Below are 11,326 nucleotides of genomic sequence, written 5' to 3' on the forward strand. Positions count from 1 at the left end.
CATTCCCGTCACAATCTACTTACCTCGCCACCGTACTACGAAATCCATACGAGACTGGATGCTTTAGATAGAAAGTAAATTCGGAACTGAAAAGAATCAGCTACTGCTGTCTCATTGATTTCCATACCGGCTAAGGCATCGGTAGGTTTTCATTCATGTATACGCCCACGTGCTATATGTGAATGTGTTTGTGTGAGCCACCCTTCTCCGTATTTGGTTCTGTTCAGTATTTTCTGCATCGATCAGTTCCCATTAAATCGTAACTTGTATGATAACTGTATCAGTATAGAAATACAGCCACTCAGCAGAACAATCGTCCAGGGCTGCCCCCGGCCCTGAGCCAGCCGCGACCACCTGCTGATTTACACCCTCCTCAGGCTGGCGCCGGACGGGGCGCGGGCCGGGGCGGGGGCGGGGGCGGGGGCGGGGGCGGCTGGCCGACTGCCCAACGACGACACACGGGCGCCACCGGCGTCATACCGCGGTATTTTATTATCTCAGAGCGAAAACATCCAGGCTGTAGCTAACCAATGACGCCCGATCGGCGCCGCACTCTGTCGCCTTTCACCTCGATAGATCGGCACCACAGGGAGAGGCCAACAGAGTGGTGTGGCAGCGAGCTGCGGCCAGCGCACCGTCCGCCACCCAGTGAGGTGGAACGTGCGGCTCACACACAGAGCGGGTGAGGTCCGAGTCACCAGTCCGCACCACACGGCACCTCCACAGTAGTGTCTGTACGCAGACCAGACTGAGTATCCGGCCTCAGCCCTCACGTCTCTCTGTCACTAGATGTTGATGACCCGCGACAGTTTCTGTATGCGGTTGAGCAGGATGTCTCCCTGTTTGATGGTGTTCTGGTATTGGTAGTTTTTCGAGTCGGGCCGGTTGGTCTCCACCACGCCGCCCACCTTGTCCACCTTGGCGTGCAGTCTGCCCAGGTTGATGAAGCGGGCCAGCTCCCTGGAACAATGCCCGGGGGGCCGACTGTTAGTAACCGAGCCCGGCGCCGCGCACACCACCGCCTTTGTGTCTGACGCGGCGACGCGGCGGCGCTCGTTTAGAGACCGATACATTGAGCCAGGTGGCCGGGGTGCTGCGGCGCGCGGCTGACGTAACCGGACAGGCAGGGGTCTGTTTACGGGATTGACTGACGACACTTCACACCGCCAGTCAGAGGGGGTCGCCCAGACGCGCCTCACAGAGTGGGGACCAATCGGAAACCCCATCATCGGCAACAGAGGCATCCGTACCGTCAATCAGCGAGAGTGGTTTGATGACATACTCCTGGGCGTTTGAAGAGCCACGCAATGCTCGGGTGAATGACTTAGAAGTGTCAAGATTTAGAAAGTGTGGCGTAAGACGCGAATAGGTAAACGCAGAGTTAAACGTAAGATGTGCAGTGAGAGTTGGAGCATGGAAATGGAAGACGAGGAGCCTAAATGTGAAGGAAAAAGAAAGTGGGGTCACTAAACGAGAAAGATGAAAAGGCGACAAAAAGAAGTTACCAGACAAAGCGTCATCACACTTGTCTCATGGACCAATCATCACGGTCTTAGACTGAAAGCCGCGGTATTTATATATGGGATGGGATTTTTTTTTTGTAGCTTATCAGTGACAAACTTGTTCGAGTTGAATGGAAAATGGCATTTTAAATCCATAACTCTCTTCCGTTTTTAATCAAGAAAAAAAGCGTTCACAAGATCTCAGTCAGTGTGCCTGAAAAAACCGATAGCCTTTTTCAGTCATTAAAATAAATGAAGCTTGTATGCATCCGAAACACACGGAAACATCCATTTCAAAAGCACGTCTGTCACCATTTGTACTTGTGGAAAAGCCATTCCTAACTTCGCTGGCGGCTAAAGCCTACCTCACGACCTGCCTGTGAGCGGCTCACAGTGCTGGGAATTTCTGTCCCGCGGGGGCCGTTCCACCCAGCGCTGATCATATCACCGATTCGGTAGAGCCGAGACGGTGCCGCGCCGCCTCACTAACTCGATCGCAAACGCTTTCCGCGGCAGCCGATATGATTTGGCCAGATTATTGAGATAAAAGTATATCCTTTCGCGGTCATGGTCAGGAATCGAGACGACTCGTTTTGAATTGTTCTGAGCAGAGAGGCACGATAACTTCTCATGATGCTACAGCCTACACTGTTTTCAAGCATTTTGAAAGTATGTACCGTAGAAACAATTGAAAACAATATTTCCTAGCAAAACACTTGGCATTGAAGAGGCAACGACCAAAGAGAAACAGTAAACTAGGCCGTCTTGACATGCTTCATGCATGTTAAATAGCAAGCCTGCCCTGATACTGCCATTTCCCATCTACCACAACAGTCTCGTCAAAAATTTAACAATCCCGACCCAGCGCAGGGCGGCCATCCGCCTCACAGCCCTGCTGTTACGAACTTCCCCGCGGCTCGCTCTCCGGACGTAACAAAGCCAATCGAATCAAAGTGCACGGGTCACTCACTGAGCACATTGGCCGAGCAGTCGAGAATCGCGGCCAGCTTTAACGCCGTGTAAAATGTTACAGGCTTCTCTGAACGATACAGAACAAAGCTAGCTCCGGAACGGATATTTCGTCGTGAGGAAAGCAGGAAGAAGGGCTGGAAACAGCAAACGCCCCAAGTACTTGAGATTCGCTGCTGCATCGATAGTATTGTTTTGGTCAGAGGCATTCCGACTCAGTCATCTCTTCTGATCAGACTTGGGACTTAAGTGACCCACCCTGGCCGCCCGAGAAGGCAACAGCCTCGGGACGGTAGTTTCACAGAGCACTGAACGCAGGCCGGTCCATCCCACCCAGTGCGTGGAGACGGTCCCCGAACAGGGTGTAATGGGCTGTCCCTGAGCAGCACGCCACTGCGGACACCGCACTTTACCGATGAGTGGCCGATAAAACGAGCCGCCAAAGATCGCATCTCCAGGGACAGTGTGCGCTGAGTACGACCAGTGACCACAATCGCAACAGTTTTAGGGGACGCGTCTGTTTCTATTTGGAAAACTGAATATTATTCCCACCCGACACTGGACCCTGTCCCCCTAACACAAACCAACTACTTTCACTCACTTGTCGATAAACTCCACCGAGACTCCGAAGGCGTTGGCCATGTACTGCAGGGTCAGACTGTTGTAGGACTCTAGCAGCTGCGAGTAGGCCATGATGCGCATCTCACGCACGTAGTACAGCACGTGGGGGGCGAAGTAGCGGTCCTCCTTCAGCACCTGCTCCACAGACGCTGCAGCGACAGGCACAACACAAAGGTCAGGCCAAAGGTAAATTAATTAGCGCCGTAGGTACTGAAGGAGATGAAAACGAATACCGTAAAGTGGGGCTATTTGAGACAGTATTTAAAATCGCCATAAAATGAAGATCGTTTAATTTTTATGTGATATTTTTGCTCAGGAAGGTGTGGAATCGAGCAGTATATCGCCTCAGCAAAAATTAAGCATAAATTTCAAACGGTTTTTATTTTATAACAATTTTAAATACTGTCTCAAATAGCCCCACTGTCTCAAATAGCCCCACCTTACGGTACCTGCAGCCGTCACAACATTTTGCACAATCAATGAGACAAAACACATAAAAGCAAACACACAGTCGAATACAAAGGCACTCTGACAGCGCAAAGCCGAGAAAGTTCGAAACACAACACACAGTAATCAATCTCATAACGCCACACAAGCACACACACAATGTTTATTGAATCAAATACAACGAAAATGGAGACAAACAACTACTAGCGAAGCGTATATCACAACAACGACTGACACCTATCGCCACTTTGTCTGCACACCATCTTCCACAAATATCCCCCTCTTCCTCCGGAAACTGACGTCGAAATCTCATCCCGGAGCTCGTGCTGCACGGAGCCCACCGCTCCCAGGGGACGCGGCGGTAAAGTCGATACTCTGATACTGGGCCGGCGGCGTCGACTCGTTACCACCGTCCGCTGACGCACGGAGAGCGGCCCCAGGCAAAAATAGCCGAGCGTTTCCCGTGTTCGACCACGGCGGTAGTGATGACAATGAGCATCAGGTGGACACAACGGTGGGGCTGGAGACTGGTTAGATGGCGGAGTGATTCGGCGGGCTGGGGAATAGTCTGTGATTCAGCTTTTCATTAGCATGACACAGTCGTTTTGATAAATGTCAATCGGTCGTTTCGTTATGGGCATAAAATGAAAACTGTATGTGCAACTCCCAAAAGCCCTAATATGCAATCAAAAATCTTTGTGAGAGTAATAACTGTAAATAAATACACGTCAAAATAGCACGAGTCGGGAGAAATCAGGGTGCTCGATGAAGGAGAAGGCGTCAAACCCGTGTCAGCACCTCATCCAACTAGATGTTTGCGCGGATTTAATTGCAGCTCAGAAGTTCCACAGAGTCCGTGGTAGCTACGTAAAAAGTCGGGTGAGATGACACTGCAATAATTTCACGTCAAACTTAACATCACAAACGCGAAAAGTCATCCAACCGTATTCTAAAATTAGACATCAAAATATATTTTTGGAAGACGAATTCGTCACAGTTGATGCTGGGAACTCAGGGCGTGTTTGAACACATGTGCGAAGCGGCGCTTTGGTACAAAAAGAAAGAAAACCATTGGAAGAATAACATCCCGGGGGTTTCAGGCTGGCCGTTCGCAGGTTCTCTTCGCCACAATCAACATAGCGGACAAACATGATAAAAGGGGAGTTAAATCTATGACAGCCACAGGGGAGAGGTAGCCTTTCAGATGATGAAAAGAGACCGAAATCTCAACAATCGTAGTCGGTGCAACAACACTAAATTAGTTTACCATCTTAAATGGCGAGAAAGTCAGCTTAGAAGAGCAAGCAGGGGTGAGCTGAGCTAGAAGTTCGTCTTGTTGAATAAAATATATGCCCACTTTGTTTAATCGATGCTACACACTGCATATTTAGGCGCGCGTGTCTAGTCTAGTAAAATGGACTACTTGGGTAATTAGGAGCCACGATAAGCACAAAAGCCTACAAAAAGGCCGAAGGCTAATGACCCACCTACCATCGCCAGACCCCACCAACTGTAGTTTCCTCCCACCATCCGCCTTGTCCTCCTCCCACCAACTGTTGTCCCCGCCCACCGCCCGGCGCCACAAGTCCACCGCGCCCCGCGGAGGCAGAGACCTTGTCGAGCCGTTCTCGGCCGGGCCTGTCTGTTTCTCCAGTCGTGAGAGCAGCCAGCCGGCGTCCTATTTACACTCGGAAACGGCTCGATAATTGGCTGCCAAACTGGCCAGGCCGGCGGGCGGCGCGTAAACACCCGGTGAATTTACAGTGGCACCGCCCGCCGGGCCGAGACTGGCCGAGAGGGCACAGGTGGGCCCAGTCGGTCCCCTGGCGGAGCGCAGACAAAAAACATTCAGCACTCAGACAGGGGACAGATGAGAAACGCCCGTGACGAAAACGGGACCATCAGCACTCGACATCTGTATGCTGGGGGTTTGGGGGCAAGTCAACAAGGTTACCATAAATCCATATGCCATCGATGATATGCCCCAAAGATTTAAGGTTACATGTTTCTAACTATCTACAAAGTATAAACGCGAAATGTCCCTCAGCTCCACCATTTCAGGTCGCACCTCATTTCTCGAATACCTGAACAGTGAGCATATTATAAAAAGCGTAAACAAGAGCATTTTCAGCGCACTTTTTTTGCTATACAAAGCACGCCCACTTTTCATGCCCTTCAGCTCAGTCGCCATAGTCACGCACAATTTGACTCCTCTTTTGCACCTCCCACCTAACCTGCAATTCCATCCATCTACTCTGTTCTCTATTCTGCTCTGCTCTCAGTTGTGCTGTGCTCTGTCCTGTTCTCCACTCCGCCCCTCTCCTCTGTGACGACGTTACGACAGATTTCCATTCACCCACCGACGCGTCCCGATTCCCTGTGGACTCGCAGGAGTCCAGCCTCCCACTCGACGCACAATCTCATCCCGCGGGGAGGTGGCAAGTGCGACAGGACCGTCCGAGGCAGCGCCGCCGGGCTCGAACCGACCTTCACACCGACACCGGTGAGCCAGAGCCAAACTCAGGCTGACAGCGGCAGCGACTCGATCCCGACACGCTCGTAAAACTCTCGGCCGAGCGGTATCGGTGACAGAGGCGGCGCACGGCGGAGAGAGAGATCTCCGTCGCCGGTCAGCGGGGATAGGTGTGGTGCTGAGACAGCACCCGTCAGTGGCCGAGGTGGCCGCGCGGACTGGCCGGGAGCCAGACGCAGGACACGCCACGCCGCGACCGGAGGAACTGTGACGGACACGGCGATACGCCCGCGACGGACCGCGGACGGACGAGAGATCATGGACGGACGACAGGGGAGCGACAGACCACAGCAGACGCTAGCTGACGGACCGCAGACAGACGAGAGGTCATGGACGGACGACAGGACAGCGACAGACCACAGCAGACGCCAACCGACATACTATGAACAGAGGGTGCACAGACAACCTTCAGACGGACGCTAGGATACATACCGTGGACAGACGAGAGATCACGGGCAGGACGAAAGATGGCATGGGTGTCGATTTCCACAGAGTTGGGGGTGCCGGGCGCAGCAAATCCGCCGCCGCCCCAGCCGGGTGACCTTGACCCGCGCCGTCTGTTGGGGCTCCAAAGCCAAGCCGGCCGAGCCGGCGGGGAATTTGGAGAGCTCGGGCACCCCCAAACCGGCGGAAATCAACACCCATGAAAGATGGGACACCGATAGATGCTAGCCGACAGACAACGAGACGAGAGATCGTGGGCAGACGACAGACGGACACAGACAGACCACAGCAGGCGCTAACCGACCCACTACGTAAAGGCAAGAGATCATGGACAGACGACAAACGGGCCGACAGACCACACAGACGTCTGCTGTGCACAGACAGACGTTATACTCTGAGCAGACAAGACAGACGGCAGACGAGATATTATGGACAGGTGATAGATAGGGCACCAATAACAGACCTTTGAAGACACGGAGCAGCGCGTGCGGCCAGCGCTCAGTGGCGGTGCCAACAGGAGCCCGGTTGGCATCACGTCGAACACAGGTCGAACACAGTTATACGGCTGGTATACACAGCTCGCTAGTCCCGATACAGCACTCACCGTGGAAATAAAAAAGACATCACAACTCACAACGTTGTAAATCATGTGCGCCATATTACCGCAGAGAACAGGTGCCAAATCCAAGGAATTGATCCAAAGAACTCACCAAATTTACGGCTATAGCAATAGGAAGCGGTATAGTATAATAAAAGCTCACTCCGGTTGACAGTGCCACCTACCTACTAACCACCCTAGCCACTCCGACTCTGCCATGAGTGGAGTCGCACCAGCTTACCTAGCGCCTTGAAGAAGTCAGCGTAGCGACACTCGTAGAGCGAGAAGACGAACTCTCTGACGGCCGGTTCGCCGTGCAGGATCTCCAGGATCTCCGAGCCCTTTACCACCTGCGGCGACACGGGGTACAAGCGTCAGCGAGCGGCCTACACGCAACACGAGCCGTGCATAAAATATAGCTTCACCACAAGTCGAGCAGTCAGAGATATCGGTCTCAATTTCTAGTACAGATTCCATGGCCGGTTAGGCCTAGGATCCACTTAAGTTGCATGCAAGACAAAGGTGATTATCAAACTTGTAGCATTTTACAGTACACCACAACCAAAATCACATCCGATCTTATAGACTACGTAGGTACCTATATCGGGAAACACCAATTCCTTGATCTTTCTGTTCATCTACCCATGCCCCAAAACTCCAAACACTGATATCATCATAAAAAACAGGGTCATGATAGCATCACATGTCAAAAGCTGTCACCCTGGGTGGATTACTAAATCGTTCGTACAACAAAATGACACCGCGGCAGATATTTTCGCCACCGATCCGTCCCCAGCCCTAATCCTGGTGGTGCCACCTGACATGCAGCTCCCAGTCCAGAGCTGCCATCTGGAGCAGCTATTCCGTACTTTGCCGCCACGCACCCTATTGCTGAGCTCCCCAGCAGACCCCAGGTCCACTGTCCAGTGTCGCCACCTACCACATGCCTCGGATCTCCAGTCCCGTGCCGCCACCTACCACTATTCCTGAGCTCCCATGCCCAGTGCCGCCACCAACCATATTCTTCAGCTCCTCAGCCCAAAGCTTCCACACACCTTCTTCCAAAGCTCTAACTCCCCAGTCTAGAGCCGCCATCTACCTTATTTCCGAGCTCCCAGGTGCAGTTATACCACCACCCACCTTCTTCCTGAGCTCCTGTCGCGGCAGGGCGATGACGCTGCTGTAGACGGTGTACTTGACGAAGGTGACGTAGTCCATCAGCTCGTACGAGGTGAAGGTGGAGATGGTGTCCAGGAAGAGCTGGGCGGCCGCCTTGAAGTCGCGCACGGCCATCTGGTAGACGGCCTGGTAGACCTTGAGCCGGTTCCGTCTGTCCCAGTCGCCGCCCTCCTCGATCAGACTGCCGACACGGATGGCGGGTCAGAGCGCACAGCCGGCGGTGTAGGAGGCCAAAGTACGATGGATGAATGATACACTTGACTATACATTGCCAGGAAGTAGCCAACTGTACCGCAATCTGAGGCGCCCGACAAATACAGGTACAAAATACGGCAAGCTTATTGCATTATGTACTCGTCAAGCGTCAATCGGCAAATGTAAAAAAAGGTTTTAGCCGACGTAACTGGCAAATGAATAGATTTCAACTCGAGATCGATGTAGATCTCATACCTTTTTGCCTTCTCGATGTTCCTTGTGATGAGGTCGTTGTCCATGTAGAACAGGCCGATCCTGATAAGGTGGAAGACGATGTCGAGTCGCTGTCCCAGCGATACCGTCTTGTCGTACGTCTTTCGGAAGGCTGACACAGCACCGTCCTGTAAAAGATGAATCCATTTCCTTTATCGTTTTATTGGATAGAGAGAAAAAAAAAAAACAATATTCACCATTGAACAGGTAAGCCCGCTCAGGCAGGCACATATCAAGCAGATTTTCAGTTGCTCTCACACCTCAACAATTCATCAAACGAGAGTCAACGTCTAAACAGAAGACAAATGAGAGCAGCATTTTTCTAATCACAGCATAGCTAATTAGAAATCCACTCAACCCTCGTTGTATTTTTGTGATCACAGCACAACTCATGCAAAACCGATTCACTCCACTAATTCCAGCGTCCTCCGCCGCCTGACCCGGACATCTCACCTTGTCACCGATACGGCAGAGGTGTTCCGACTTGGCCAGGTTCGCTTCTCGAACCTCCATCTCGCTGAGGTTCTGCTCGGCATCGTCAATCTTGGCGTCCAGCTCCTTGAGCCGGGCGGCGTTGTGCTCCTGCATGGACTGCAGCAGCGCCACGTCCGGACTCCAGCCCAGCTGTTTGCACGCGTACTCGTACAGCGGGGCCATGTCTGAGGGAGAGGGCGGGGTGGATGGGTGGGTGAGGAGACGGTAATGGGGTACCTGCTGGTGGGGAGAATCTGCTATTGATAACACGAGTGACAGGGATTTGTTTAGTCTTCAGTGTGACCTGAATTGGCTACATTATAGGTCCCAGACTTGGCACGTCACTCTAAATCTGATCAATACTCTCGATTACGAGTGTCACTGAAATCAAAACCACTTCCGGTCTGCTTTAGCCATAGACCTCTGTATACCAACGTCTTTACAGAGGTCCATTGGCAGAGCCATGCTCTGCCAATGCTCTCATGTCACTAGCATGAGGAATCCGAGTGTCATGTCATCATCGACGGCAAACTTAAACTTTTCCGATCACATTGACAGATTCACATTAACAGATTGACTCTGTTGTGAAGCGTGTTACCCAGGTGTTAGGTCTCCTCATATGGAGTCTGCACTTCTGCAGGGTGACGAGGCAGCTTTTGTAAGAATGGAGTCAGTATTATCATTACGCTTATGTCCAATGAGTCCTAGAATGCAGAAGTGTGATTTGGGCTGGGGCAGCACGCTCGCATCTGGAAAGAGTGGAACACTTTCAGCATGAGTTTTGGCATTTTTAGTGGGCACTTAATGCAATCATTTTAACATAACCAATTACGAGGGCCTGCAGACTGCAGTGCACAGTTAATAAAATCATTTCACTTGAGAAGCATCATACTGCCTTAGATCTCTCATTTCTGTTTGCCATTTTATCAGGAAAGAGAGAAAGCTCGCTTTCTCTTAATTCAGTTTTCATTATGCTCCCCGGTCCATGGGGCTTGTAGCACTGAGGCCTTCTTTGTGCCGACCAGCAGGGTAATGGCATCAATGTCTGTGCTCTTTTCTCGACTGACATGTGCTTTAACACATTAATCTTATCCTCACTAATCTCTCTTTTGACATTTTAAATCATTCAAAGTCTGCTATGCTCAGGCTGTATTAATTTGACATTATGTTTTATGCCTTTGTAAATTGTAATGCTAACTGAAATTTTCAATGGGTTGGGCCACTTTCCAAGCTTCCGAGGATGAGGACGCTCTTTCCTTTTACGTTATTTTTCTTTATCTTAGAGTCTTAAGATCTTACAGGATGTTAAAGGCTTGTATAGCCTGTATCTGCACTCTAGGATGAATAGAATAGGCAGGTAGGTAAGCACTTACAATCTTCTCGTATGGCATCCATTAGTTGTTTCTTCAAAGTGGTATCATTCTTCATTGACGGCAAGGTCAAATTGAAAATCCATTGGGCTATTTCCAACTTTGGGTTCTTCTCAAGACCCTGCTCTTCCATATTTTCAATAGGCATTTTGATTTGAAACTTTAAACGCTAATATCAACGTGAACTAACAGACACTCCAACACTCTTTCACAGAAGTGTCGTAATTCTATGCAATCGAAAGAAAGCACCTATTCAGCTTTGCAGTAATATTTCACTTCTTATCCAGCCGATCCAGCCCACTGTTAATTCTTATTGCCTAAAATGCTTTAATAAATAGCACTCAGCACGGCATAACGCCATATACTGCCTTCACAACAAATAATACTAGCACAAATACTGACGCGCCTGGTGCGCCAGGATTGAAATGCTTGTCATTTGTTTACAACTTTAGTAAAGTTCGTGAGAAGTTTTATTGTTTTAATTTATTTACTTTCTGTCACGTAGCGAAATCACTTTTTTTCGGTACAAATAAAATTATTAATAATAAATCCAATAACTGAAATGAAAAGGTATTGGTTTTATTGGTATTTTATTTGATGCAGATCAGCTGATCGGTCGGTTTGAAAGAGCGGCGTGTTTGAAAACGAGCAAGGAAAACGAGAAGACGCGTTGACGACGACGCGCGGAGTGAAAACGCTTTTGGGGTTATTCTTCTTATAT

At 50.5% G+C, this 11,326-nt stretch overlaps 1 protein-coding gene across 1 annotated transcript; it reads right to left on the reverse strand.

Moving 5' to 3' along the window:
- Nucleotides 1–464: 464 nt before the first annotated feature.
- Nucleotides 465–11,301, reverse strand: LOC122365670 (26S proteasome non-ATPase regulatory subunit 6-like). Its single transcript, XM_043337094.1, has 7 exons — nucleotides 10,609–11,301; nucleotides 9,215–9,420; nucleotides 8,744–8,889; nucleotides 8,255–8,474; nucleotides 7,356–7,464; nucleotides 3,073–3,241; nucleotides 465–960 (listed from the first exon to the last, which is right to left on the reverse strand). Exons 1-7 carry the CDS (start codon nucleotides 10,751–10,753, stop codon nucleotides 786–788), a joined length of 1,170 nt encoding a protein of 389 aa, XP_043193029.1. The 5' UTR covers nucleotides 10,754–11,301; the 3' UTR covers nucleotides 465–785.
- Nucleotides 11,302–11,326: the final 25 nt, after the last annotated feature.

The sequence above is a fragment of the Amphibalanus amphitrite genome, unplaced genomic scaffold (assembly GCF_019059575.1).
Source record: "Amphibalanus amphitrite isolate SeventyFive unplaced genomic scaffold, NRLGWU_Aamphi_draft 000028F_arrow, whole genome shotgun sequence".
Taxonomy (NCBI): domain Eukaryota; kingdom Metazoa; phylum Arthropoda; class Thecostraca; order Balanomorpha; family Balanidae; genus Amphibalanus; species Amphibalanus amphitrite.

Bases quoted from the DNA above. Each gene is read 5' to 3' on its own strand.
- LOC122365670 (XM_043337094.1), bottom strand. From the start codon at position 10,753: ATGCCTATTGAAAATATGGAAGAGCAGGGTCTTGAGAAGAACCCAAAG. The intron at 8,475-8,743 runs GTATGAGATCTA...CCGTGTCGGCAG, and splicing joins AACATCGAGAAGGCAAAAAG to TCTGATCGAGGAGGGCGGCG. The intron at 7,465-8,254 runs GTGGGTGGTGGT...GTGTCGCCGCAG, and splicing joins GACAGGAGCTCAGGAAGAAG to GTGGTAAAGGGCTCGGAGAT.